General features: G+C 49.3%; 4 protein-coding genes and 2 long non-coding RNA genes across 8 annotated transcripts; 3 read left to right on the top strand and 3 right to left on the bottom strand.

The window, feature by feature from the left end:
- Window positions 1-2,067: 2,067 nt before the first annotated feature.
- On the top strand, window positions 2,068-7,328 carry LOC130519368 (uncharacterized). The gene is made up of 3 exons (XR_008948289.1): window positions 2,068-2,755; window positions 6,282-6,383; window positions 6,473-7,328. It is a non-coding gene; the product is annotated as an uncharacterized LOC130519368 (long non-coding RNA).
- Window positions 7,329-8,114: 786 nt separating this feature from the next.
- atp23 (ATP23 metallopeptidase and ATP synthase assembly factor homolog) lies at window positions 8,115-10,110 on the bottom strand. The gene is made up of 6 exons (XM_057022710.1): window positions 9,716-10,110; window positions 9,472-9,517; window positions 9,217-9,298; window positions 9,009-9,146; window positions 8,824-8,907; window positions 8,115-8,752 (listed from the first exon to the last, which is right to left on the bottom strand). Exons 1-6 carry the CDS (start codon window positions 9,894-9,896, stop codon window positions 8,549-8,551), a joined length of 735 nt encoding a protein of 244 aa, XP_056878690.1. The 5' UTR covers window positions 9,897-10,110; the 3' UTR covers window positions 8,115-8,548.
- Window positions 10,111-11,227: 1,117 nt separating this feature from the next.
- Window positions 11,228-15,401, top strand: rpap3 (RNA polymerase II associated protein 3). 2 transcript variants are annotated; one of them, XM_057022647.1, is made up of 17 exons: window positions 11,228-11,376; window positions 11,611-11,771; window positions 11,851-12,012; window positions 12,086-12,196; window positions 12,268-12,395; window positions 12,476-12,597; window positions 12,666-12,736; window positions 12,815-12,949; window positions 13,266-13,393; window positions 13,477-13,598; window positions 13,669-13,739; window positions 13,899-13,988; window positions 14,266-14,456; window positions 14,602-14,770; window positions 14,883-14,980; window positions 15,046-15,146; window positions 15,242-15,401. In XM_057022647.1, exons 2-17 carry the CDS (start codon window positions 11,619-11,621, stop codon window positions 15,325-15,327), a joined length of 1,938 nt encoding a protein of 645 aa, XP_056878627.1. In that variant the 5' UTR covers window positions 11,228-11,376; window positions 11,611-11,618; the 3' UTR covers window positions 15,328-15,401. The 2 variants fall into 2 exon arrangements, with proteins under 2 accessions (XP_056878627.1, XP_056878626.1); XM_057022646.1 differs by having other exon boundaries at window positions 11,231-11,381.
- Window positions 15,402-16,089: 688 nt separating this feature from the next.
- mapk12b (mitogen-activated protein kinase 12b) lies at window positions 16,090-27,349 on the bottom strand. Of its 2 annotated transcripts, XM_057022699.1 has the most exons (13): window positions 26,996-27,349; window positions 26,399-26,528; window positions 25,517-25,575; window positions 25,333-25,444; window positions 25,035-25,064; window positions 24,833-24,880; window positions 24,650-24,764; window positions 24,488-24,559; window positions 24,318-24,397; window positions 23,939-24,017; window positions 23,683-23,856; window positions 23,440-23,573; window positions 16,090-16,195 (listed from the first exon to the last, which is right to left on the bottom strand). In XM_057022699.1, the coding sequence occupies exons 1-12, from the start codon at window positions 27,112-27,114 to the stop codon at window positions 23,509-23,511; spliced, it is 1,083 nt and encodes a 360-aa protein (XP_056878679.1). In that variant the 5' UTR covers window positions 27,115-27,349; the 3' UTR covers window positions 16,090-16,195; window positions 23,440-23,508. The 2 variants fall into 2 exon arrangements, with proteins under 2 accessions (XP_056878679.1, XP_056878680.1); XM_057022700.1 differs by lacking the exon at window positions 26,399-26,528 and having other exon boundaries at window positions 26,996-27,129.
- Window positions 16,281-19,402, bottom strand: LOC130519330 (uncharacterized protein K02A2.6-like). The gene is made up of 2 exons (XM_057022688.1): window positions 17,873-19,402; window positions 16,281-17,165 (listed from the first exon to the last, which is right to left on the bottom strand). The coding sequence occupies exons 1-2, from the start codon at window positions 18,615-18,617 to the stop codon at window positions 16,777-16,779; spliced, it is 1,134 nt and encodes a 377-aa protein (XP_056878668.1). The 5' UTR covers window positions 18,618-19,402; the 3' UTR covers window positions 16,281-16,776.
- On the top strand, window positions 17,393-18,051 carry LOC130519361 (uncharacterized). Its single transcript, XR_008948283.1, has 3 exons — window positions 17,393-17,534; window positions 17,699-17,863; window positions 17,958-18,051. It is a non-coding gene; the product is annotated as an uncharacterized LOC130519361 (long non-coding RNA).
- Window positions 27,350-27,566: the final 217 nt, after the last annotated feature.

Raw genomic sequence — 27,566 nt, 5'->3', positions numbered from 1 at the left:
TAATAACTCATCTGACTTGAAAGGGGTTTCCACAGATATCCTGATAATCTTGTCTCAGAGGAGCTCGTTCTTGTCTCGCAGGAATCTTTTCCAGAATCAGAACTTTTCCTGGACCCCGAAGCCATCGTGAGGAATCACACTGGTGAAACACAACCTTTTTTATTCTGAACTCTGACAGTTTCCCCCAACAATTAAAAGGTGAAGTTCGACGCCTCGCCTCAGGGGGCAGTAGCGAGTCACTGTGGACCCTGGATGACACCCTGAGACCACGAGGAGAACTGGCTGTTAGCATGGTCGCCTCGTGGCAACAAGGTCCCAGATCTGCGTTTGCTTGTTCTTCTGCACACGTGCGCGCCACAATAACATGAACTTCACTTCAGTGTGTGGACCCAGAAACCAGTTCCTACCTTCTCTAAACCGATTGTGCTGCTGGGGTTGTTGTTACGTGGTGGTTTGATTTGTATATTTGTGTTAAACCTCCAGCCTGAGAGTTTGTGGGAAGATCCAAACAGACGGAGCGAGCGAGGTGCAGCTGTGCGGCGCTGCTGAGCCTCGTTAAGCTTTTCACACGATTCAGCTGATCACGCTTGGCTCAAAACCCACATTAAATGATCGTCGCCGAGGCGGCAGAACCTCGTATCTAAGGAGGATTGATATTTAATGGCTGCGTATATCAGTCAAACTAAAGCTGCTACTTTAAAAAAAATACCGCTGAGGGTTAGAAAAAGACTCCGTCTGGGGCTGAATATGTCACGGGGCCACCCAGAAGAGCCAGCGCAGCCATTTGTCTGATTTCATAAGGCCTTTTATCGTCGCGCTGAAGACGTGCACGCGTGCGCCAGATGGAAAACGGGCCGTGTTTTTCCCCTCGGCACGGAGAGCCGGGCATCCTCGCGCTCTTCTCATAACAAGAGCCTCAAATGTTTTCCAGGCTGGATGGCAGCAGCCTCCGCGTGGCCCCGTCGGAGTCCTGGACGAGGTCCTGGACGAGGTCCTGGACGAGGTCCTGGCAGCGTCCCGTCCCTCCTCCTGCTCGGCCAGGGCCGCTGATATTCACGTCCCCGGTTTGCAGACAAAAGGTGGATGTTTTGAAGCTGTGGCTGCATCTAAATCTGCCAGAACCTGGAATATTTCGGACTTAAAGAGGACGTGTTGGACTATTGACCAAAGTCACAGCAGATGATTAAAGAAAGCCGTGATCCAGCCGGGGATCATGGATGACAAGTCAGGCTGGGAAAGGGAGGAGCAGAGCAGGCCTGCGGCACGTATGTCTCTGCTGGCCTGAATTACTATCATTATTGTAATGACTCTGTAATGTTTTCTTTCCTGGGCCAGTAATTGTTACCAAACCCGCTGCTCAGCGTTGCAGGTGGACAAATTGCCGGCGAGCGTTTTCTTTCACGATAGCGAGCGACGTGATCATCAGGCCTCGGAGCGAGGGCTCTCCCTCTGTTCCTGCTGCAGGAGCCGCCGTTTGGGGACGTTCCACCGCGCTGAGATTGATAAAGCGCCGTTTTTAAGCGCACGGCCTGTTTAAATCTTTCATTTTGTGAAGGTTCTCAGTTTAATGTGACGAGCTACAGCCTTGTCATGAATGCCTGCCATTCTTCCCCATTTACACCTCCACCACAGAAGGGTGGGATCCACATGTATTGACCCTTTTAAACTTCCATGGCCCATATAACCCATATAACCCCCCCTCACCAACCACCACCTGCAGCAAACTGTCCATGACTCTTAAAACCAGCCAGATGTTGCTCTCAGACTGGGAATCCTGGGACTCACCAGCAAATGGAATTCTTGTGACGCTGATGCAAATGATCTGTTTGTTTAAACTTGATGGTTTGGGGGCAACAAATCCTGCAGTCTAAACTACATTTCCCAGAATGCCTTTCAAATATATTCTGGGGAACATGTCTGGACTTGAGGGGAGAGGAGAGGAGAGGAGAGGAGAGGAGAGGAGAGGAGAGGAGAGGAGGAGGAGAGGAGAGGAGAGGAGAGGAGGATAGAGGAGAGGAGAGATGAGGAGAGGAGAGGAGAGGAGGAGAGGAGAGGAGGATAGAGGAGAGGAGAGGAGGATAGAGGAGAGGAGAGGAGGAGAGAAGAGAGGAGTCTGAGGCTTGTTCATCCTCACTGGACACTTTATTAGGTATTAAATGCAGAACAGCAGCCTGCTATAATATTCTTATAATATTCTCTGGCCACTTTACCACATTTTCTATGTTCCGGGAACATTTGCAGTATTTTCTTTAAACATTCACATTTATGCTAAACATTCTTTCTAAAAGCTGACAATGCAAATGAAAGGTTGTGCCGGTCCAGTGCGGCTCTCTGCAGGGTTCCAGGGTAGAATCACGTCTTTAATCAGTGGAATTTCATGCTGCATCAACACTGACACTACTGTCAGTTATTTGTCTAACCAGCTCTTTTCCTTTCTTCCTTCTTTAAGGAAGGCAAACACACATCAAAAGGCAAATTCCACCTCTTTTCAAAGATCAGTAATTGCCAGTATGAACACACACACACACACACACACACACACACACACACACACACACACACACACACACACACCTGATTTTAATCACCGCGCCATGACGTCTGAACACCAACAGCTCAGAGCAAAAGACCTGAATGTGAGAAAAGTTGGATATGATCCAGGATATTCTGCATTTTACTCCGGTTCCTTGATGACTAGTCCTCCAGACTAACGATCTCTCGCTGGACCAGTTGGAAACAAACAGCACAACAAGTTGTGAGTTTATTTTTTTCCTTCTTCTCAGTGAGCTGAGCAATAATAACGTCAGCATGAGGCGACCTCCAGATAATATAAAGCTAATCGTAGCTAAATGGTGCTAAATTAGCCTGTGTTGGGAAACACAGGCGTTGTTAGCTGGATTAGCTGCTTCCATGTAATCATCCACCGTTCAAATAAACCAGTTATGCTGAATATTGAGTTTCTTATTTCAAGTCCAATGTTAATAAAAGTGGCTGAGACTGTTCTTTAGCCCAGTTCGTGTCACACAATCCCCAGTTCCAGCATCTTTCACACATGTTTCTCCAGGCCGAGCCTGGCCTGTTGTCTTTGGCGTGCGCCCACCAGGCTGCAGAGTCACCCAGTTCCACCGTGCACGGAGACGTGTTTCTGGCCGGTGACTCATGCAGCTTGTGGAACCACGTGAAACCGCAGCTCCGCGTCCTTGTGTGAGTCTGCCAGGAGGCCGGCAGCACCGTTGGACCGTGCCTTACAAGTCTTTCCATCCCCAGCTAAACTTGCAAACAGCTGCATTTTCCATCAGAAGTGGTTTCTTGAGATGACGGCTCTTTCTGAGATCCTCCAGCGTGGGGGTTAAACGCGGACGTGGGGGGAGATATATGGCCCGTTGGCTGGTTTATGAGTAACAGACTTCACCTTCGCTCTTAAATGTGTCCAGCTCGATCAGCTGGTGGCTGAGCTGCGTCACACAGGGTCCGAGCCGTGTTTACCCAGCGACACCGCTGTCAGTCCCGGGGGTTAACTCACAGGTTCATAAACTGGATGAAGGCCAATAAAAAGGGCTTAGAGGGCTCTTTGTGTGCGTCGGGGGTAGCTCCCGAGCGCCCTCTAGCGGCCACAGCGAGTTCGGCTCTAAAGAAGGGATAATTGTGGGATGGAGAGCACCAGAGGGGGCGTTTATAGACCCCCAAAGCTAATGTGGCAATAATGTCTGATTTGCAACATTTACGTAATGATGGGGGGGGGGGGGGAGGAGAATCTGAATAAGCAGCGAGCAACTAATCACTTAAAATCAAAACGTCTCCTCAGCGACGCCGTCTCGGAGCTTTTCACGATGCTGCGCAGGCTAAATGGGTGTTTTATGCAAATCCTGCCGTATGTTTCATCTGCTTCCATCAGGAGCCGTCAAGTGCTCAAAGCTGCTAACGAATGATGGTGATGCGCCTCAAGAATCGGGGTCAGCTCCGCCCCCGACCTGCCAGCTCACCTGACCGGTCACCGCCAACGTCCAAACCTATCGTCCAAGTGTCCAAAACCACTTTAGACCGTTGTGCTGTAATAAGAGAGGTGATGGGAGGTTTTGCTCAGTTAGGGAGCTCCTGTTGAACTTTCCCCCCTGCATTATGGGATGCACCGAGTGTCCTAAACAGGGTACGCCAGTGTAAAATGGCGCCGTGGGAGTGGCTACTCAGGCCTGTAGGGGGCGCAGGCTGTACGCAGTAGGTGCTGCGATGGAAACTTTCAGGGAGGGAGTTTTTCTGGGTTTCTGGGACTTGTGGTTGAGGCCACATTAGTTTGGCCCGGCAGCAGTAATAAGAAATGCTCTCCGAGACGGTCCAGTGTAGAAGGTCCAGCCGAGCCTCACGTCACGTTAGAAGGGACCGCTCTCTTCCTCCGGTAGCCAGTTACTTCCTCTGTTCCACTTTCCCCCCTCAAAGTGAGGAATGGGTGCGAGCGCAGGCCTCCCAGCGTCCTCGCCACTTATCGCCGGAGCCATACGGTCGCAGCACAACCTGCATCCATCTCCTCTCAGATCCGTGCTGAAGTCACGCTAATCCCTCTGGTCGCGGATGTTCGGGATGACCGGCGCCGCCGCTGCCAGAGCTCAACCGTGACAAAGCCGCCAGATTGGGGGGCGGCTATCTGCGCCCGTGACGCGCGGTGCAGGAGGTTGCACTGAACTGGTTCACCGGCGAAGCGGCTCGGGCCTCCGGGCGATCTCTGCCGCTCCTCCCTCCAATGAGGGGGGAGTCCCAGGCGGCCCAGAGCGGGCTAACCACTATCTTGGATAAATGGGACAGATGAGGTGATCTTTTTTTGCCCGTTCTTGAGGGTTTTGATTGATGGGAATTCAAGGGCAGTGCAGGAATTCGTCCCTGGGGGGTTTACGAGGCTGCAGCACTGGATCCTGGACACTTTGTCCGCCTCGTTGGACCAACCGGTTCTGACTGAAGGGTCCAGTAATGACACTAATTTGGTGTTTACTGGCGAAACAGTGGAGGCACAGAAAATAGCGCCCCCTCTCTGCTGGTTGAGTCTAACTCAGTCTTTCACCTGCTGCCCCCGTGCGGCGAAATCTGGAAGTGCAACACTAATATTCAATAACGCAATTTTCTCCCACTTAAATTAGAATCTAATCAGCTCCAACAAACAAACGTGGAATCAGCAACAAGTCATGAAATGACTTCAATTAAACCTGCTTTTGTGTTCATTAGTTCCCATCCATTCATTTATCTCCTCCTGACCTTCCTCGTCTCTCATTTGGCCTCTCGCCTCACCTGAAGCTCAGTTTTCCACCTTGTTTTTCTTTTACTTTACTCGGAGACAGAATTCAGCTCTTGTTGCCTACAGAATGTACTCAGTTACTTTCAACACGCCTCACAGCACTCGTCAAGGTCAGTGCAGCTTATTAATGAGCGTGTAGCTTTGGGGAGTGTTAATAAAAGGGGAAAGTCGGTCCTCTTCAGACCCCAGGACATTGTCCAGCAGTTGTTGTGTTAATCACTTAGGCCTAATTAATATCATGCATATCATTAGTGTAATGAAGATTCAAATGCCAGCCTGCATTAATTACTGGTGTGGAAGTCATCTACAGCTCTACGGCGAGTGTTAACCTTCTGGCACTTCTAATTTACTTGACAAAGTGAGAAAATCACACAATTTAAGTTTTAATATAAAGTGAAATACAATTAGGAAATATGACAACTAGTAAACTTGGAAAATCTTTCCTCGTGTGTGTGTGTGTGTGTGTGTGTGTGTGTGTGCATGTGTGTGTGTGTGTGTGTGTGTGTGTGACATGATCCATGTGAATAGGACGATCTAGAAAAGCACCCCTAGACTAAACTTTCTATATTTGTGAGGACATTATCTCCATGACAAAACAAACCAATGAGTGACTTCCAAGTTGGCTAAATTATTCTTGTCTGTGCATTTTAATATTTTAAATGAGCAACTTGTCCTGCAGGAGGAGCAATTTTATGAATAAATATATAAAACCGGGAGGTGCCCATATTATGAGTATTTGGAACCTGTTGTGTGTTGCTGTGCACGATGATCTCTGCCGAGTGTAAAGACGGGGACGCCTTAATGAATCCTCCGTTTTAACATAATTAATTCACACACAGACAGATTGAGTCAAACTGTGATCCCCCGCAGCGGAAGTTAATTGTCAGGTTAGACAGTTTGCCAGCGGAGATTTGTGCTGTGAATTCTAATGATTTTCTCTTCTTTCCCTCTGACGGCGCGATGAATACATGAATGTGAATCTCACGCTTTAAATATAAAGCACAGCTCCACATCTTGAGCCATGTGGAGCGTTTTCCTGTTTTAAATGAAATGGATCGGGACTAAAAGTGCTAATAAATAAGGAACCTGTCATCTTTCGGGGGTGAGTTGATGGTTTTGTGCATATTTAATGATGAGCAGTGTGTGCTAATATTTACTGCCACCATTTCATCCATGTTGGTTCCGTTCCAGCGTTTTTGTTCCTCAGGCTGAAGAACTCTTAACGGGCCCCAAACACAGACGAACGTCCATCATAACCCACCTCCGGTGCCATGTTTTGATTGTCACACGTCCCAACTTCGACGCCCAAGTGTCAGAAACACCAGGTCAACAGGAAGTTTTGAACTTAGTTTGCAATCATTACCAGTGAGTCACGTGTTTTAAAATGCTGCGAGAAGCTGATGTCCTCACCCCTCCACGCTAAAGTCAAATTTGGCACTTTTTTAATTAATGAAATGAGTTCATTAGTGCTCTCAGGGTTAATGTGTTGTCCTACAGCAGATTAGTGCGAAGACACGGGCGTTTCTGGAGCCCAGTAATTAGATCACAGTGGGCGCTGCCTGCTTACGGAGGTGGAATAATGAAAAGTCGTCACTCTTCGCAGCAGCGTCTCCGATTACTGCTCCAGCTCGAGAGGAAAAAGCCTTCAGCATCACCTGGAAGAGCTGCTCAATTAATTCAGTCTTTTGCATCAGTTCAGCAGGGAGGCGCCTTTTGTTGGGAAACACTGCCACCCGCAGCATAGAGGTGGTACTGCAGGCGGTGGTTCTATAGCTGTTTTATTACCTCGGATCAAATGTTGCTACTCATATTTTTAAAGGGGGGGATTATGGCACAAACCTGTGCGTGGGGGTGTATTTGCAATCTTGAATCAACACCAGGAAATCAGAGGAGTTACAGCAAATGACTGAAATTGTCTTGCTGCATGTAACCATAGTAACTGACTCTTCTTCCAGGGGAGAATATTAAATATTTTGCCGAGAGACAAACAGAAAAAGACATATTTTCTTTTCATGTAGTGAAACGTGAAGTAAAAGATGTAAAAGCATCTGTGTGCTGCTGACTTACTGTAAAAGGTTCATTTGGAGGAAGGATAGAAATTGTGTGTTTATCCAGAAGCTACCTGGCGAGCACCAAAAATAGCTTTGAATTTAGCTGAACAACCGGGTAAACTTTAATTCCCAGAGCGAGAGGACATTTAAAGAGCCCTCGACAACGAATAATTCCAGGATTTCAGCAGTGATCGTCTGTAAATGTGGACGGATCATCTTACACGTCCACTCTTGTGTTTTATTAATTGTATTTCCAGAGTTAGAAGACAAACATCATTTCTATTATTGGTGTTATACTGTCGTCTTTTATTAATGTAACCGCCTTGAGGGGGTTTATTTATTTATATTTCCCAGTATTTACTGTTAAGCTTCAAAAATGAACATAATCCTCTTTGTTTGTCCCTCCCACTGGCTCGTTTCTGAAGAGGACAGCGTGGAGATAAGAGGGACATTACACTCCGCCAGCAGATCCTCCCAGACTCGCCAATTACCATGCAGAGGTTGTTGTCTTTGAGATAGGCAGCCGACGAGGAAGAGGAGGGATTATGAGGCTAATTCCCTTATAACTTTTCCCTCATTAATCTTTGTGGGGGGATATGAGACTCTTTAAATGCTAATGTCCACTAAAGATGTCAGCGGTGACATTTTCAGACATGTGAATCGAGTCGCCGACGTTATTTTCAGGAACTTCTTGCCCATTTAATACCCCCCAAATTAAATAAAACCCTTCCCACAAGGTCAGAGACACGTTTTCACACTCGGGATGGAAGGAAAGCACCAACTGGGACAAACAGGCGGTTTAATTTGAGCACGATTAACTCGACATGACAGTTGTGGACGTGATCGCGTCTCCGAGGGTCGACCAGAACACACCGACACACCCCAGCAGCTCAGCGCTGGCGCCGGTACCAGGGAGGACAGTTCCCCCCTTCACTGCAGCTGTGTGATGGAAGGATGAATCAGACCCTCTCTGCCTGTCGCCCCCTTTATCACCCGATCCGCCCCGTTTCTGAAGAACCTCAGGTCTTCTCAGTCTTCCGTTGCCCCGTCCCGATTCTCCGATGAGAAACGACCTTTGAATTCGACATCGAGTCGCTGATTTAAACATGAATCGATCACATCTGAGCACAGAGCTGAAGTGAAGGGCGGCTCCTGCCGCACCTCCACGGCACCTGGAGCGACGTGACGGCCCGTCCAGGCGGCCCGGGACGCGGCGCTAGAGGTTGGCGTAGTACCGGTTCCTGTTCTCGTAATCCCTGTAGGCAAAGTGAGCGTCCCTCTTGCTGTGGGGGATTCGACCGAAGGGCGCGTGGTCGTTGAAGCAGGTGTCGAAGACCTCGTCCACGATCTTCTCCGCCTCCTTCGGGCTGATGTTCCTCACCGCCAGGATGGAGCGGAGCGCCCGGCCTCTGACGCACGCCTGTCCGAGGAGGGGGAGGACGTTAGAGAAGGAGACCCAGAGACCTACCGGAGGCGTCCACGCACAGCTACCTGATGATGCTCCTTCAAACCAAAGTTGAACCTCGCGACCTCGTTGCCGAAAGCGCAGTCCCCGCTCAGGTTCGCGGCTCGGATCTGAAACGGGGGCGTGAAGACATTTGCTCCGCTCCGTGGAGGACAGAACCTGAACAAGGACCTCCGTGGAGGACAGAACCTGAACAAACCGCGAGACTCACCTCCGAACAAGCAAGATGTCTGAAATTGTTGAACCAGTCCACGTGGGCCCGGCAGTGGTCAAAGGCGTGAATGAGCTCGTGCGTGACCACCCGGTTCATGTGGGCCTGCTGGTGGATGTTGTTCTGACACAGGACGATCTGCAAGCAGGGGGCACGTGAATCATCCGTGACGGAGCCACGGGTCTCGGGTCCAGACTTTGGTTCTCACCTGCGAAGAGGCGGCGTCGAAGCCGCCGCTCACCGTCCCATCGCACTCCTCACAGGTGAAGTGTCGGTCATTTAACACGTTGCTGTGTTGGGGGGGACAGAGTCTTAAAGGTCTTCATCACGCAGCGTTTGACTGACTGGTTTATTATTATTATTATTATTACAGCAGATAGTCTCTGCAAGAATAAACAAGTCCTGCAAAGGTAAAGTGTGAAATCAAGCGCGGGGTAATTTATTAAACATAAAGCATACATACCATCCTGAGCTTTTCATGGCACTGAGGAGGAGCTGCGCATACGGACCTGAGGAACGTGCACACCACCATGACAGCAGCTCTTTATTGTTGACAGGAGCTAATGCTAACTGACTTAGCATATGCTAAATGCTGCAAACACGAAGCTCTAGTCCCGTCTACGTCCCTATAGGCATGTTTGCCGATAACATTCCCCATATTCAATGTGCACTGATGATAACGGGGGGAGAAACTTTGCAATACTCACTGGTTTCCTTTGCAAACCTGAGCATGACCTGACACTTGTGATTGAAGGTGAACAGGCTCTCGGAGAGCGAGGTCTTCGTCTGCTTCTCCTTATTCCTCGTAGGGAACAAGTGATAACCGTAATCCTCTTCTTGTTTACTCTTGTCCATCGTGGCTTCCAGTGGAACCGTCAGTGTTAGCATAAGTTGCCCTGGTTAGCTCTCGGGAGCTACAGAGAGGACATCGCGGTTCAGCCAATCACAGGACGGGCGAGAGGTCAAAGGTGACGATTTACGGTGGAATAATACAAATGTTTATTAGAACAAGAAAACAAAGACACGCGTTGCATTCAATTTGGATATTTCTTAAATAGGATTGAGTTAAATTTAAAAAATAAACTGCACGAAAGAACGCCACAACGAAGATCGTCTATTTAGAACAGACCGCTAACTCCGAGTCGAGTTCCAGTTTCAGACGATGGTGAATATTTGGCTGGTTTTAATTATATGCGACCACATGCAGTCAGTTGTTGTATGCATACGTGCCATTTTTAAATAAAATCTACATTTTCCAGAAGCCCAACATGGTTCGGGGGCTCCTGAATGTATGACAGCCAGACCTGGGACAGGAACACACAGATGGGGGAACAATTTGATATCCAGGAAATTAGAAACTCAAACTAAGGTCAAGATATCACAGGCTCAAATTAATTGGTGTTTGATCATTTTACCATCAACAGATTCAACACATGTGACAACAGTGTTACGACTGCTATCGACTACCTTTAGTCACCCCGGGCAACTCTAGAAATACAAAATACAGGGTAAAATTCTGGCACCATGAGACACCTGATTCTTTGTGCCTCCCCAGGAAGCACAAGTTGCACATTATTCCGTGTCTCTAGTGGTATGTTAGCCTGTGAATTTACCATTCAAACTAGGCTTCTATCCCTGGCTAAAAGGAAACGCAGGGAGAAAACACACCACTAATTGCTGGTGTTTGTCCATGACTTTCTTGATATAGAACATTTGTATGTATGGACATACACACTACCAGCCAAAAGTTAGGACACATTTTCTCATTCAATGTTTTTTCTTTATTTTTATTATTTTATTGTAGGAAAAATGTGATATAACATTTTGGATTCCTTTCAGTAGACACCCTTTGCTGTGATGACAGGGTTTCAAACCCTTGACCTCTGGATGAGCGTCATGAGGCGGTCGCATGAGATGGTTTTCACGTCACTTGTGTACTTTATCGAGGTTAATATGTGGAATATTTTGCCTTGTTCATGGAGCTGCATCAGAAGAAGGTTGGACAAACCGTGAAGCTCAAGGAACTTAGTTTTGATGCCTTTGGTGAGAACATACAATGCCACGAAAAATAGAAAAACCAATAAATAAGGTGTGTCCAATCTTAACGGGTAATGTGTTTATTGTGAATGTGGATTTTTATTAAGAATTAAACGCTTGTAAGTCGACCTATTTCATTCTCAAAGGTGAAATCGGTTTATTTGCGTCTCTTTGCGACCTCCAGCAACAGCCAATAGCGACGCTGCTTATTGAGGAGTGTGTTGCGCAACACTGCGCAAAGGATGCTGGTCGTCGGGCTGTCATGGCTACCTCCGTAAACACGTCGCTGTAGCTAACGGCAGATTTCCCGGGACTTTAAAGCGAGAATAACGTAAGGTACGTTTCCCCTATATCTGATATCTATAGAAAGACGCTACAGCTATAACACAGCGAACGGCGTCGCTCCATTTTCACTTCATTTTCTTTAGTTTTGAATCTCCGTTAGCTGGTTAGTTAGCTGCAGATGTATAACTGTGTGGTTTCAACAGTTTCCTTTCGGTTTCAGCACCGAACCCACTGCAGCAAGTAGCAAAAACTATCAATAAAACCAATGTGTCTTTCACAGGGGTTAGTATGTCCGGGACAAACAAAGCCATGGATTTGCATCTTCAGATGCGGCAGAATACTGAGGATTTGGTGAGCTTTATGAAGGACCTGGAGAGCTGGGAAACGGACATCAAGAAGAAGGACGAGGAGCTGCGGAAAGGAAGGGTTCAAGAGGGACAGGTTGGATTGTGCTGCCATGATCCATCATGTGCTGTATGTTCGGGATGAACCTAAGGTGTTCCTTTGGTGTCTGGTCTAGATGAAGCTTCCGCCTGTGCGCAACAAAGACTACAAATCAAAGATGAAGGCAAAGAAAAAGAAGAGCGAACCAGCAGCCAATGGACAAGCAAAAGGGGATGAGAACAAAAAAGATCCGAGGATAAAATCCTACGACTATAGCTCATGGGAAAAGTTCGATGTGGTGTGTGTTGATTTTAGACAGTGACTGAAATCTGTGGCTTCCTGGACTGATTTTAAAAATCTGATGTTTACAGGACAAAGCTCTGTCCGAGGTGGATAAGGAGGACAGTCCAGCGGATTCTAATGATTCCGACTCCGAGGAAGCTGCCCCTGATCGGGAAAAGGCACTCGCGGAGAAAGAAAAGGTGCGGAGAACTCTGCAAAACCAGAATAATGTGTGAAGCTGCCTAAGAACAAAGGACCCTTTTGCTCTCAGGGGAACGCGTTCTTCAGAGATGGCAGGTACAACGAGGCCATTGAGTGTTACACCAGAGGCATGGGCGCGGACCCTCACAACCCGGTGCTCCCCACAAACCGCGCCACCGCCTTCTTCAGACTCAAGAAGTGAGCGGAACGGACGGCGCCGTGGCTGGTGAAGGTACGTGGAAAGAGACGGAGCACTGCACTGAGGCTGTCCTTCACAGGTACGCCGTGGCCGAGTCCGACTGTAACCTGGCCGTAGTCCTGGACGGCAGCTACGTGAAGGCGTACGCGCGGAGAGGAGCGGCGCGCCTCGCCCTGAAGAAGTACGAGCCCGCGCTAGAAGGTGACGCTCCGTGAAACAGGTAGAGCGTCAGAAATGCGGAGCGCCGCCTGACATCTTCTCATGTTCAGACTACGAGACGGTCCTCAAGCTCAGCCCCGGCAACATGGAGGCGCTGTGTGAAGTGAAGAAGATCAAAGAGGTGAAGCCTGTGCCGTGTTGAGGGGGATCTCTGAAGGTTCCTTTCCCTGAATGGCTTTTGGTTCCCTGCTGGTTGTAGATTCTTGGATGCCAGGGTCCAGCCGGTGTGAGTGGAGCAGCACAGCCTCCGGAGGCTCCCGCTCTGGATCCTGATCAGCAGAGCCGCGTGGAAGCGCAGCAGAGACAGCAGGAGGCGGTTTTCCATAAAGACAGGGTAGGCTTGGATGTGTTCGACCTCTTTTCCCCAGTACAGGTCAATATACACTCAGAGTTTGGCTCCTTTGTGGTGTGAAGGCTGCATTTTCTGTAATTCCTGTACGTTTTTAGTATATTAATGCTCAGTCGCTTTCATCAGTGGTTGAATGTCATTAACTACAGTTACTCAAGTGCTTCACTGGGTCCAGTTTTTACTCCTTTAAACTCAATCAGAGCTTGTAGAAGGCGAGCACTAAAGCAGCGGTTCGCAGTGAAAAGTGCCTTTAACATTTAAACATCGAAGGTGACCCGGGTGTTGATCCTGTTCCTGTCAGGGAAACGCTTATTTCAAGGAAGGCAAGTACGAGGCAGCCGTCGAGTGCTACAGCCAAGGAATGGAGGCCGACAGCATGAACATCCTTCTGCCTGCCAACAGAGCCATGGCCTTCCTCAAGCTGCAGAGGTCAGCGCCAGCATGTGATCTTCAGGGGGACTTTCTTTGAAACGACAGGTGCTTGTTAAAAGAAGAGCCACCATGTGCCACAGGTACGAGGAGGCGGAGGAGGACTGCAGCAGAGCCATCTGCCTGGACGACTCCTATTCCAAGGCTTTCGCCCGCAGGGGCACCGCACGAGCAGCTTTGGGGAGACTGCAGGAGGCCAAACAAGGTCTGCTCCTAAACAGTGCTGCCCATATGGATCACGTTTGTACCTGAGTTTGCATGGTTGCATGTTCTAGATTTCGAGGAGGTGCTGAAGCTGGAACCAGGGAACAAGCAGGCCCTGAACGAGCTCCAGAAAGTGCAGATCGTACGTTTGTGCATCCCGTAATCTCCCAGTGGGATATTGGCTCTGATAATGTGGGGGAAAGGAGCAGCTAAGTTTACAAAGGGCAGCAACCATTTTAAAGATACTGAAAAATGATCAATGGAGAAGAATGTCTTTGTCCCTCATGTGTCTCTCTGTCAGGCACTGAATTCCAGCAATGTTCAGCCTCCTGACGGCACCCAGAGGAGGACAGTTCAGCCTATAGACAAACCAGCACATCTGCGCTCTGCTGTGAGTTCCCACCTCTCCATTCTAACATCACTTTCCCAGCTTAAACCTTATTTATTAGACTCATAAAAAGACTTAAGTAGGTTTTGGACTAAAACCTTTAATTAAAGCTAAAAAAAACACGAATGATGAAAGAAAGCAAAAATCCATATTTGTAGTACCTGCAATTGTACAGCAGGTGGCAATAGAGAGCTTTCGAATTCAGGTTTGTGGCTGTGGTTGAATATATATAATTTAGGATTTACTAGGTGTCAATTGCTGAATGTGTGACGTCCTTCAGAAACCACTGAGGAGGATGGAGATTGTGGAAGTGAGCGGCAGCACCGAGCACCTGCCGGCTGGGCCGAGGTCGGTCATCCAGGACGAGACGAGGGAGGCGGAGGAGCGCTCGTCTCCGCTGTCGATGTCACCCACCGCCAAGATGATCAAGATGGGGGAGCTTGCAGAAGTCTCCTCACGGTCACCTGACCCGTCAGTGGAACTCTTAACGTGTCGCTAAATATTAGCAGCAAATATTTCAGCCCATCTGTCGTGACTGAGATCATATTTTGTTATTTTGAGGATATAAATTCCATCATTTCCTCTGCTAAACACGTCCTTCGCTCCTCTTTCCCAGCGTTCTCTCTGGCACTCGGTCAGAAGGACCAGCGCAGGAGGCAGGAGTGGATCCCGCTCCCTCTCCGACCGACGCAGAGCTGCCTCCTCCACCCAGCAACAGCTTCCAGCTGGAGGCTCAGCTCCACACCATTGGAAACCAGCCAGAAGTGGTTTACAGATATCTGAGGGTGAGCAGAACAGGCTGTAACGGACGTCTCCAGACACTGGAGATCCAAGAGATGAGCCTGGAAAAGCTCGTGATGGAAACACATGAGGCAGCATTGTGATTATTCCCTGCAGCAAATCAAGCCGGAGGAGTATGGAAACATCTTCCGCAACTCTCTGGAACCAGACGTGCTCCACAACATCCTGAGGACTCTGCGGGATTTCTATCTGAGGTGAGTTTGAGGCAGCGCGCTCCTCTCGCCTACGGGTCCTGTGCGTTAACAGCAGTGTTGTGCAGGAGCGAAGGGCCGGCCGTCACCCTGGAGGTGCTGCGCAGCCTCGCCGCGGTGGGGCGCTTCGACATGGCCGTCATGTTCATGTCGTCTGCGGAGAGAAAAGGTGGAGTTCCTCTGGCGCGCTCGCTCGCTCGCTCGGCAGCCATCTTGTTTTTCTCCTCATCGAGCCTCATCTGCTCTGCTCTTTCCGTCCCACAGTGGTCTCAGACCTGTTTGACTTCCTCCGCCAGGCTGAACTGGAAGCATCAGTCGTCACAGCCTTGCAGAAGAAGTACGGGCTGTGACGTTTGGATTTTATAGGTGAAAATATGCAGCTATGTTCAAGTTTGAATAAAGGTATATTTGTTTTGTTTACAAAGTTGGATTGTTCGGAGCTTCTCCACGGAGACGCTGTGATTCCTTTAAGAATATATACATTAAGGAAAGGTTCTCTTCGAGCAAGCTGATCACGTGCTCTGTAAGTCAAACTCGACCGATGCCGCCCTCGTGTGGTGGGACACTGGTACTGCAACCAACCCCGGAAGTAACTTTACAATTGCGTCCCGATAAATTCACATTTAAACTTGTGGTTTAACTAAATTAATGAGATTCCCGATGAAGCGTAAGATCAAGCAGGGTTTAAAGACACCGGCCGAAATTTAAATGCTTGACGAAATGTCACCGCATTCTTTACTAAAAAAGAAAGATGTCGCACTGCAGAAACGGCTGAATTGAGGTAAAATCCTGCAAATTTAAAGTTAGAACCGCCGCCAGGTGTAAGTGAAACTGTAAGTGTGCGTGCGTGTGTTTTGGTGGGCGGTCCGGTGTCTCTTGCCCGTTAAGATTGTGGGCTCGGAATTCTGCGTCTTCCCCTGAACATGCCTTTTCAGCCTTTTCCTGCAGGTATGTTAAAACTCGTAAAATAAATGAATCAACCTGGGTCAGAAGTTTTCCATATCTTTAAGCTACGCGTGGTTCTTGGTTGTGGAAACAGCCACGGTCAGAGAGAATCATCAAAACGCACACACCAGCTGTCAGTTTAGTAAGAACATGGGCTGAAAGGCAAATTAACAACACATCGGGTTTATTCAAAGTAGAAACATCAACAACGACAAATTACGAAATGTAGTTCATTAATCCTAATTAATCACCCAAGAAAAGGTTTGCTGCTGCTGTTACCGGCGCCAGAGCTAGGGGTCTCTGGTCCGGCAGCATGAGCCACTCAGGCGGCGGCGCTGAGCGGCTAAGCTACGGTATAACTACCTGTGGATCCAAACACACGACACGCGAGTTGTCAGCTCACGCTACTGCTGCGCAGTGTATTTTATTCTTTGCACATGCGCAGAGCAAAAGCAGAGCATAGACTGTTTGCTTGGACCCACTGGTGTTAAAGCACCCTCTACTGGTGCAAAGTGGCAATGATTTCTGCAAACCGTATAAAGGTTCAAATATTAAAATGAAAAAGAGGGGGTGTCTGTTAACATAATAAACTATATGTGGCTATTTCAGACCCACTACACTCTCCCCTGCTTCAAGAGATGTCTCCAGACATCTAGAACCAAACTAACAAAAATATTAAAAGAAAATGTCTCAAAACAGTCCAATTGTCAACGTACAGTTATGTGTGTATATGTATAAGTGTGTGCCAGTGTAGGTGTGTATGTGGAAGCATGTGTGTGTAAGTGTGTGCAGGTGTAGGTGTGTATGTGTACAGTGAAGTCTGGTCTCGTCTGTCCTTCAAGTCTTGTGTGTCTCTAGCATGTCCACACTGCTTGTGCAGGGTAGAAACAATGTTCGGGGACAGCTGGGTAAAAGGAGGGTATGGGACATGGATTGAGGGGTAATGGGAGATGAGACATGGGGTAAGGGGCATAGGCGAACATCAGGTTTGCACCTGGTCCCCAAGACTGGTATGATGGTTGTCCAAGAGTGTCATATGTGAGCATTTCTCGAGGTCTCTGTGCTCGAGCTGACCTCCTCACAGGTTGCACTTCCTCCTCAGACAGTTCCACTGCAGGCTCATCATTGTCCTCCTGCTCTCTTGAATCAGCCTCCTCCGCAGTGTCATCAGTTATGATTTCTCCTTGCACTTCCTGAGCTGGTGGTGGAACAGCTGCCTGCTGGTCTGGTGTCTGCACTGGATCTGGGACGGTGACAGGATCACGTTGTTGTTCAGTTGACATTTCAGTATGTCTCAGTGGTTGAAACTCTGGGGCTATAGGTCGGAGCTCATCTGGTGGGTTAGACTGAGGACTTGCCGGTCTGACTCTCCTCCTGCTATATACTGGAATTGTTCGAAGGCAATATGTGTATTCCTCCTCTTCCTCAGAGTGTTCAGACTCCTGCTCCACTGTCTCTCTGTTTCTGTAACAGTCTGTCTGTCTTTGTCTCTGTCTAGGTGCGGACTGACTCGGTGGGACTTCTAAAGGCAAATCATTAACAGGTAGCAGAAGGTTGCGATGCAGCACACGGAGAGTGCGTTCTCCTGTTTCTGGTTGAACTCTGTAAACAGGTCCGTCTCCCATCTTTTCAACCACTTGATGAACCTTTTCCTCCCAATAAGCTCTAAGTTTGCCCGGACCACCCCTCTCCGACAGATTCCTGACAAGCACACACGATCTCCAGGCTGCAGTGTAATACCTTTCACATGCTGATCATAATACTTCTTTCCCTTAGCTGAACGCTTCCCACTGGTTTCTGAAGCAATTTTGTATGCTTCCTGCATGCGTGAAGCCCATTTCTGTGCATACTCTTGCCTGGACCGTGGTCCCTCTTCAGGTTTCAAGTCAAAGAGCAGATCTACAGGCAAACGTGGAGCTCTACCATAAAGAAGAAAAAATGGTGAATAACCTGTTCCCTCATGTCTTGTACAGTTGTACGCGTGGACAATGTGAGGTAGGTGATCCTTCCACTCTGTTTTTTTCTCCTCCTGCAGAGTGCGGAGCATCTGTAGAAGTGTCCTGTTCAGGCGCTCGACAGGATTCCCCTGCGGATGGTAGGGAGTGGTTCGTGAGTGGGAAATTCCTGCGAACTGCTGAAGTCTCTGGAAGAGACTGTTTTCAAACTCCCGGCCCTGATCATGATGTAGCTTTGCAGGGTACCCGAAGCGAGGGATAAAGTCATAGAAGATTTTCTCAGCTGCTGTTCTGCCAGATTTGTTTTTTGTGGCATAAGCTTGACCAAACCGAGTAAAGTGATCTACCAGGACTAAAATGTACTCATAACCACCTTTACTCTGTTCAAGATGTAAATAATCAATTGAGATGAGCTCAAATGGGGCACTGGTTGTTATAGAACCCATAGGTGCTCTCTCTGGTCTGTTTGGATGTTTTTGTTTAATACACTGACACTGGCGAATCACATAATCTTCTATGTCCTGTTGCATAAAAGGCCAATAAAACCTTTCTCGTGCTAAATGTATGACTTTATCAGCGCCCACATGTCCCATGTCATCATGCAGGTGTTTTAACACGGTGGCCTTCAGTTTACTGGGGAGAACCAACTGTTTCCTCTGTCCTGTCTGTCTGTACAAAATCCCTTTGTCAAGTCTGAGTCTGTTCCATTCGTGTACCAGTCTGCGTGTTTCTCGTCCCATTTGTCTCTTTCCTTTATCCTGAGGACTCCATCCATTTTTCTTTAGGTTTATCACCTCACAGATAGGAGCATCTTCTTTCTGTGCATCTCTGACACTCTCTGGTGTGATGACAGGGGTGCCTCCAAAGTGTGCGTCACTTACATCCGACTGCAGCTGTAATGCAGCCACCCACGGCACATCACCGTCTTTTACAGCTGTGTCTCCCTGCCAGATGGCGGAGACTACATCAGGGGACACTGTCTCTGTGAACTCTTTCAGGTGACCATCAAGATGCACTGGGTGTCTTGACAGGGTGTCAGCATCAGTGTTTGACTTGCCTGGACGATATTTGATGGTGAAATGAAAGTCGGCTAATTCACCCACCCAACGATGTCCGACTGCGTTCAACCTGGCTGAGCTCAAAACATATGTAAGGGGGTTATTATCCGTGTATACTGTGAAAGTGGGGGCGTAATAGAGGTAATCTCTAAATTTATCACAGATTGCCCACTTTAACGCCAGGAACTCAAGCTTGCTAGAATGGAGATGGTAGTTTTTCTCAGCAGGCGTGAGTGTCCTGGAGCCATAAGCAATAACCCGGAGCTTGTTTCCCTGCTGTTGATAGAGCACAGCACCCAGACCTTCGTTCGAGGCATCTGTGGGAGTACAAAAGGTAAGTCATAGTCTGGATAAGCCAAAATGGGTGGACTGGTTAACATATCCACCAGGCGTGATACTACAGCACTATGATCTGGTGTCCAATAAACAGGTGTTTTGGATAAGAGCTGACCACTCTTAGTATTTTTTGACTTAACCTGGTAGCTCTCTGGCTAGGCTCACTAGGACTCTCTATCAGCTGAAACAGAGGTCTTGCTATCCTAGAAAAGTCCTGTATGAATGTTCTGTAATAGCCTAAAAAACCTAAGAGGGCTCTGACCTCTCCCACATTCTTTGGCTCTTTCTCTTTCAAATGCTGAACTGCCTCAATATCTTCAGGGTCAATCTGAACACCTTCGCGAGTCACTAAGCGGCCTAAATACCTGACCTGGCTTTTAAACAGGTCACATTTTTTTGGACGTAATTTGATACCATACTCTCGCAGGCGACAGAGCACCCGTCTCTCAGATCTTCAACATGGTCATGAAAAGTCTTGGAAAAACAGAGAACGTCGTCCAAATATGGAGAACAGCACTCGTCCCTTAACCCGTCAAGAACTCCCCTACATCTTTGAAAAGCCGCTGGGGCGTTTGTTAGACCAAATGGGAGGCGGGTCCACTCATAAAGCCCCCAGGGTGTGCTAAAGGCAGTCAGATGTCTGGAGCTCTCATCGACAAACCCTTGATGGTATGCACTACCCTGGTCGAGTATGGAGAACCATGAGTACCCCCCCAGACTGTCTAACAGATCTTGGATGCGTGGAAGAGGGGGGTCGGGGATGGTTTTCCGATTCAAGCCTCTAAAATCAATACACAGACGCAAACTCTTGTCCTTCTTCCTAACACAGACCACTGGAGATGAGTAGGAAGAAGTAGACTTTCTGATCCAGCCCTGGTCAAGAAGATTTTGTACATAGTCCTTCACCTCCCTGTACAAGGGCTTCGGAACAGAGTTGTAGGACGTCTGCACTGGCGTGTCATCCTTCAGATGGATTTTCAATTGCAGGCTTGGGATGCACCCAATGTCACAGTCATCTTTGGCGAAGACATCTGACTCCTCATACAACATGTCTCTGACTATGTTTTGTTCATGTCTCTCCAGGTGCGACACATCAACAGGGGGATGCCATCTCTGTGTTGTTGTGTGTCCTCTGTCTTGTTTTTCTCACTTGTTCCTCTTTGTTTGTCTGTGCTAACCTGAGCTGAGGATGTACTAACAGTGTTAGGGGACATGGGTTCTAACCCACCGGGAGAACAGTTCACTGGTTTAACTTCAGTAACTTCCTCTAATGTTCCTAAAACTGTTCTCTTAGGGAGGTAGATGTCATGTTTAGTGGGGTTTTGAACAGGTATCTTGACAAATTTTGTGGACCCACTTGGAACATCAACTAAGGCCTGAAACAATCCAACCCCTCAGGACAGTTACTCACTACATCGGGTTGGAAGAGCATAACCCCACCACTTGGCCATTCCCTGACTCTGCACCTCACCTCACAAATCTGCCCTGCAGGAATGGTGGAACCCGTCTTCCCTGTTCTCACACTGCACTCTACAGCTGTCTCACCTGGGGTCAACATCTGGCAAGCGGCAACTAGGGCTTCGACAGCACTGTCATTTATACTTAAGGTTTCTTTTAATAAAGCAGAAATATCAACCTCACTTCTCTGTTCTTTGATTATCTCAACTAAAACATTGCTGCCTAAGAGAGGACAGTTGAGACAGTTCTGGCTGATTAGCATTGGCACTTGAATGGTGACATATCCACAGTGTTTGTTACCGATTTGGAGTTCAACATCTGCCCATCCATCAAAGGGGACAACTGTGCCATTTGCTGCAGAAATCACCAGCGGCTCATCAAGAGGGAGGGATTCAAGTGGCTGGATATTGACATGGGGGAGTGCTTCTTTCATCCAGCCTCTCCCCACCATCGTCACTTGAGCCCCTGAGTCAAGCAACATCTGGAGAGGAACACCATTGAGAGTACATGAGACCATACATCGCTTTCCTATGAGCTGTGCTAAGCGTTTCTTTGTTGGTGGTTGACACTGTGCTTTTGTTTTTACAGGACTTGCTGCCTTAGACATGCTGGGTTGGGCTGAGGGTTCCTTAGCTGTCACGGTCACTGGCTGCCCTTCTCCAGTGACCTCATCCCGTTTCCCGACGTCCTCCTTTGAAGACAGCCGACCGCCCGATGTCCAGCTTGGCCACATACGAAGCAGTGAGGGCAACTCATCTTGCCCTGCTGAACACAGTTGCTGCATCTGCCACGGGCTTCAGATGTTGGTGGCATTGGCTGGGCTGTGGCTGAGTGTGTGTTCACAGGGGTGGCAGTGTCAGCAGCCTCACCACTTGAGCCAGCTGTTTGGTCAGGGAGGACACCTGTGCAGTCAGTTCTTCAATAGCGGCACGGTTAGCCTGTAACTCAGTGTCAACTCTAGTCTGCTTAGTTGAGTCACTACAGTCAAGCTGAGCTGGGCTCACAGTCACTGGTCGGTTTTTAGCTACTGTGCCAAGGCGTCTGAGTCTCTCTGTCTCCTCACTGGTAGACTTAGTTATCTGGTCCAAAAGAAAGTCATCACTAACCTGCGAGTCTGTGAGAAGAGGTTTGAGATCATAACGAACATGGTTATTTTTCTCATTCAGACCTTGATACAAAGTGTGAAGAAAGGTGCCCTGAACCAGCTTTTTGTCGTAGCTAAACTCTGCACCAGGTTGTTGTGACTCAAACAAAACACGCTGTTTTAAACCCATTATCTTGTATAGGAATTGTTGAGGACTCTCTTTGTCCTGTTGTTTAGCATTATTTAACTCTTGAAAAAGTTCAGTGCTGCTTTTGTCCCTGATATGTGCGCGGAGAAACCGCTTTAGCTCATCAACAGTTAAATCACTTTTGTTTGTCAACATTTCTCTGAATGTACCTGGTTTGATTATTTTCATCACAGTGCGAATCACCTCTGACTCAGTAAAAACCTCCTGTATACCTTCTTCGATTTTTACAAAGGTTACTGTATGACATATCAGACCCACATCAGAGATTTGTCCACCATGTACTTAAATTCTCTGCGTGGGAGCAGAGCTGCAAAATCATTCACCCTCAATACCTGGTCTCCCATGCTGGATGACAGACTTACTCTACCATGGGGAGATCCATCAACGCCTGCGGTGAAAGCCCTGGTGACTGTGGAAGTGTCAAAGTTCCTTGCTGGCAGTCCACTGTCTCTTCGTGAAGGTGCTGGATGCATGTGAATGTCTTTGTTCATCTGCAATGGCTGTGTGGGAATGTTGTGGTTGTGTGGGGGTGGTGGTGGATTGTGTGACTGTGTCGTGATGATCAGAATGAGGTGAAGTGGATAGCTGCTCCTGGTGGGGTGATGACTCCTCCACTGGCTGTCCTGTCTCCGGCGCAGTCTGGCGAGCTTCACTTCCACCGGGGTCTGTGGCCAGCAGGTCACTCAGCATGTCATTCAGGATAAGGAGTTGTGTCATACCTTCATCTTCCATCACTTAATTTCTCACTCCTGAGGTAGTCCACAATCAGGTCATACAGTTCTGGTTCACTCAAATCTTTAACCTCGTGAGTTTTGCTGCCATCGTCTATTGAACTCACCACTGCCAATAGCTGGTCTGTACTCAAATATGAAAGATTCTTCTGGATCTTGAAGATCAGCATCCGCCGTGGGGTGACAGTGGCCATCTTGGCGTTACTCTGGTGACTTCCGCTCTCTGGATGACGCTCTGGACTGCAGCCTTCCCTGAAGCTTTGGGCACCGTTTCACGTCGTCGCGACACTCACTTCACTAGGCAGAAACGCTAATGATCCCGGACGAGCCCCCAAATGTTACCGGCGCCAGAGCTAGGGGTCTCTGGTCCGGCAGCATGAGCCACTCAGGCGGCGGGCGCTGAGCGGCTAAGCTACGGTATAAATACCTGTGGATCCAAACACACGACACGCGAGTTGTCAGCTCACGCTACTGCTGCGCAGTGTATTTTATTCTTTGCACATGCGCAGAGCAAAAGCAGAGCATAGACTGTTTGCTTGGACCCACTGGTGTTAAAGCACCCTCTACTGGTGCAAAGTGGCAATGATTTCTGCAAACCGTATAAAGGTTCAAATATTAAAATGAAAAAGAGGGGGTGTCTGTTAAATAATAAAACTATATGTGGCTATTTCAGACCCACTACACTGCCAGTATTTATTTGCCCAAGTCTCGTGTGCAGGGATGTGTGCGTGCGTGCGTGCGTGTGCACTCTCGCTGTTAAAGGGGCGTCTCTCTGGAGTCTCTGGCTGGTCTGAAGGTCAGTATTTCTGTGAACGTGTGACCTGCAAAACAGGAATAAAATGTAATTCATCTTTACCCCGCTCTCAACTCTCAAGCGCCCCCTGTGGCCGGGTCCGGTACTGCAGCGACAGGGGCGCCGCGTCTCCTCACGTTTCCACTGGTCCAGCTGCAGGTCGGTGTTGTCCAGGGTCTGATCATACGGCAGCGCTTCCGTCTCCTCATCAACGTCTCTGAACTCGCTGAAGAAATCGAGATCGAGAGCCTCGGAGGCGCTGACCCGCTCCTCGGGGTCCAGGAGCAGCATCTTTTCCAGGACGCACACGGCTGTGGAGGTCACACACACACACGAAGGTCAGTGGGATGGAAATCAGCGCACCACTGGGTCGGCACCAGGATCTCAACGTACCGTTTGAGCTGGATTTAGAAAAAATGGAGTGCAAATCTTTCTTGGGCACTTTGGGAAGACTCCTGATGTAGTTTTTGGCCTGTCGGAGAGGAAGTGACGGAAAGATTGTTGGATTTCTGAAGCACTTAAAGCACCGATTCTTCATATCTGTCCTTTTGTTTTTATTGAACCTTTAAAATAGATGGCTATAGTGGCCAGTTGATATCAGACGGCTAAGCTAGGCTAAGCTAAGCAACTAGTCTAGTTAATTCCAGTTTTCCAGGCTGGCTTCCGCTCATTTGGAACCTTGACTGGTTCTGAGATTTTCAGCTGGTGTTAAATGATTCCACCAGTTTAAGGTGACTCGATCCGGTTGGATGCTGGAGGAGTAAACACGCACATCTTGGCTCTGTAGCTTCACCACAAAGTCACCCGTCGGCGTTCCCGTGACCTTCATGATCTCCCGGAGCTGATCCAGGTCTGGGAGGAGTTTGGGTCAAGTGTTCTCACTCACTGATGGAAGAGAGGGTTCTGATCAACAAATTCTGGCTACTTCCAGTCCAAGGATACGGTCGTTTCCCTTAAACAGCGGCCTTCCCAGCAGCATCTCCGCCATGATGCAACCAGCCGACCAAATATCCACTGGAAAAGAGGGAGCATTATGGGATGGATCCACCCGGTTTTGACTCTCTTCCCACACATGCTACTGCATTGGGATGAAGGAAAGGTTACCAGTTTGTGTGTAGTGCATCCAGTTGAGGATGACCTCAGGCGCTCGGTACCAGCGGGTCACAACGTAACCGGTCATCTCTGCGTCCGCCTGCCTCGCCAGCCCAAAATCCAGGATCTGGAATAGCGGGAAAAAAAAGAGGCTTAAATGTGCGGCCACCTTTGATATTCATTAATTTAGCATACCTTTAGCTCACAGTCTGGATTTATGGCCAGATTTCCTGGTTTGAGGTCCTGAGGAAGGAAAAGAAAGACAATTCCAGACTGTTTCCACACCAATATTGATGGAATTCTGTTCTTTTCTCTGTTCCTGCCTGTGTGAAACAGAATGAAAGAAGAGAGAACAAAAGCCCCCACCCCCACAAATGTGTCTGAAAGGTTCACGCACCCTGTGGATGATCCCTGCAGAGTGGATGTACTGGGGAGAGAACACACACACACACACACACACCACACACACACACACACACCCACACACACACACACACACACCACACACACACACACACACACACACACACACACACAGGTGAAGTCAGTCCAACAACATCAGGATTAACAGAGACCAAACTAACCCGATGGTTCCGTTTCAGGCTCATTAAACCCAAACTAACCAGCTTTAAGCACCTGTTTAGAACAAAGCATCATACATAAATGAACAGGTGTGTGTTGCTGGGTCGCGTCACCTTGAGTCCTCTGAGCATCTGATAGACGAGGAACTGCACCCGCTCGTCCGTCAGCCGCTCCAGCTTCATCAGCTTCCCCAGGTCGGTGCCCATGAACGGCATCACCAGGTAGCTGCAGACAGGGAACGCAGGACGGGTCAGGACAAAAGCAGCCGACCGTCCTCCCGGGGACGCTCGCACTCACAAGTCCCGCAGGCGGTCCAGGGACACCTCGGCGGTGAAGACGTCCAGCAGCCCGATCACCTGCGGGAGAAGACGGACATGAGAGCAGCAGGAGCAGCGGGATGGGACGGAGCGGGATGAGGCGGAGCGGGATGAGACGGAGCGGGATGAGACGAGACGGAGCGGGATGAGACGGAGTGGGATGAGATGAGAGGGAGCGGGATGAGGCAGAGCGGGATGAGATGAGACGGAGCGGGATGAGGCGGAGCGGGATGAGAGGGAGCGGGATGAGACAGAGCGAGATGAGATGAGACGGAGCGGGATGAGACGGAGCGGGATGAGACGGAGCGGATGAGGCGGAGCGAGCAGCAGGAGCAGCGGGATGAGACAGAGCAGGATGAGGCGGAGCGGGATGAGACGGAGCGGGATGAGATGAGACGGAGCGGGATGAGGCGGAGCGGGATGAGATGAGACGGAGCGGGATGAGGCGGAGCGGGATGAGATGAGACGGAGTGGGATGAGACAGAGCAGGATGAGGCGGAGCAGGATGAGACGGAGCGGGATGAGATGAGACGGAGCGGGATGAGGCGGAGCGGGATGAGACGGAGCAGGATGAGGCGGAGCGGGATGAGATGGAGCAGGATGAGACGGAGCGGGATGAGACGGAGCGGGATGAGGCGGAGCGGGATGAGATGAGACGGAGCGGGATGAGATGAGACGGAGCGGGATGAGACGAGACGGAGCGGGATGAGACAGAGCAGGATGAGATGAGACGGAGCAGGATGAGATGAGACAGAGCGGGATGAGGCAGAGCGGGATGAGATGAGACGGAGCGGGATGAGATGAGACGGAGCGGGATGAGGCGGAGCGGGATGAGGCGGAGCGGGATGAGACGGAGCGTTACGTTTTCGTGCTTCATGTGCTTGAGCAGACGCAGCTCCCTGTAGGCTCGCTTGGCGAAGAGCTTGGACTGGAACGGGCGCTGCAGCTTCTTGATGGCGACCTGTGACCCCGAGCGCCGGTCCCAGGCTGAGCTGGAGGAGGCAGGAATACTCAGGAAACACGGATTCATGGAAAGCTTCACTTATTCTGGGCGCCAGTTCATCCAGATCTGCGCGAGTGGGGGGGAATTCTGATCGTTTTAATTCTTCCTTCCTGCTGTGGACGTGTGGAAACCTCCAAACATTCACTTTTCTGTGATGGGGGGTCGATCCTCCCCCAACAATGAGACTGAAGGGGGGGGGGGGGGGTTCTTTGTTGACCGTAACACAATGCATCCCAGGCCTCCGGGCCAGCTGTGCAGAGGGCCCCCACAGGCAGGAACGACTCGGGTCCAATAAAAGTTGGACTAAATGACAAAAGTCTCCTGATTTTCCGACGTTTCTTTGGGGGAAAACTTTTGTGACGCACTTTTTAAAAAAAATGCGCACAAAAAGCAAATTTTGACACGTTTTCTTTTAAATTTGTCCATCAGATGATTAAAAGTCAACTTGGTTCTTACCACACGGTTCCGTAGGCTCCAGTTCCGATCTGCCTCAGGTCCCGGTACCTCTCCGGAACCTCCCACACGGTTCGGTTGACCTCCTGCCGATAGAACCCGGTCCTGGAGCGCAGAGCCATAAACAGCGACTAACCCGGCTCAGCTCGGTCTCATCCGAACCCAGACGGGCTTTTCCTTTAACAATGACCCGCAGAACCGCAGCCTGACCCGCACACAAGCGTCTGCGGGTGCGGAAATTCCTCCAGATGAAGCGCTGGTGCACCAAAAACGCCCCCATCGCGCACGCGCACGCGCGCACTCACAGACAGCATCGGCCGCCTCAGACGGTCCAACCAGTCACACACATTTCACACGCGCGCGCGCACACACACACACCACACACACACACACACACACACACACACTGAGGCCCGGGGTGTGTCTCGGACAGGGATGACGGACCCCAGTCCTCCAGGACCACGATCCTACCGGGATTTGGATCCTCCCGGGTGGGAATCGGCCTCATTCAGGGCAGAAAACGCCAGTTTTCCACCCGGTAGGATCCAGATCCCGGTAGGATCGTGGTCCTGGA

This window comes from Takifugu flavidus, chromosome 22, assembly GCF_003711565.1.
Source record: "Takifugu flavidus isolate HTHZ2018 chromosome 22, ASM371156v2, whole genome shotgun sequence".
NCBI classification, from domain to species: Eukaryota; Metazoa; Chordata; class Actinopteri; order Tetraodontiformes; family Tetraodontidae; genus Takifugu; species Takifugu flavidus.
Note: the sequence above shows the minus strand (reverse complement) of the source record. Positions and strands in the feature narration are given on the sequence as shown.

Coding starts and splice junctions, on each gene's coding strand:
- atp23 (XM_057022710.1), bottom strand. CDS start 9,896: ATGCTAACACTGACGGTTCCACTGGAAGCCACGATGGACAAGAGTAAA. Junction 9,299..9,471: donor GCCATGAAAAGCTCAGGATG/GTATGTATGCTT, acceptor CCCCCAACACAG/CAACGTGTTAAATGACCGAC. Junction 8,908..9,008: donor GACATCTTGCTTGTTCGGAG/GTGAGTCTCGCG, acceptor CCCCCGTTTCAG/ATCCGAGCCGCGAACCTGAG.
- LOC130519330 (XM_057022688.1), bottom strand. CDS start 18,617: ATGGGACGAGAAACACGCAGACTGGTACACGAATGGAACAGACTCAGA. Junction 17,166..17,872: donor TACAAGACATGAGGGAACAG/GTTATTCACCAT, acceptor TCACCGTCCCAG/ATCCAGTGCAGACACCAGAC.
- rpap3 (XM_057022647.1), top strand. CDS start 11,619: ATGTCCGGGACAAACAAAGCCATGGATTTGCATCTTCAGATGCGGCAG. Junction 12,950..13,265: donor CGGTTTTCCATAAAGACAGG/GTAGGCTTGGAT, acceptor TGTTCCTGTCAG/GGAAACGCTTATTTCAAGGA. Junction 13,599..13,668: donor ACTGCAGGAGGCCAAACAAG/GTCTGCTCCTAA, acceptor TGCATGTTCTAG/ATTTCGAGGAGGTGCTGAAG.
- mapk12b (XM_057022699.1), bottom strand. CDS start 27,114: ATGGCTCTGCGCTCCAGGACCGGGTTCTATCGGCAGGAGGTCAACCGA. Junction 25,576..26,398: donor AGCACATGAAGCACGAAAAC/GTAACGCTCCGT, acceptor CTTCTCCCGCAG/GTGATCGGGCTGCTGGACGT. Junction 23,574..23,682: donor GCAGCTGGACCAGTGGAAAC/GTGAGGAGACGC, acceptor CCTGTTTTGCAG/GTCACACGTTCACAGAAATA.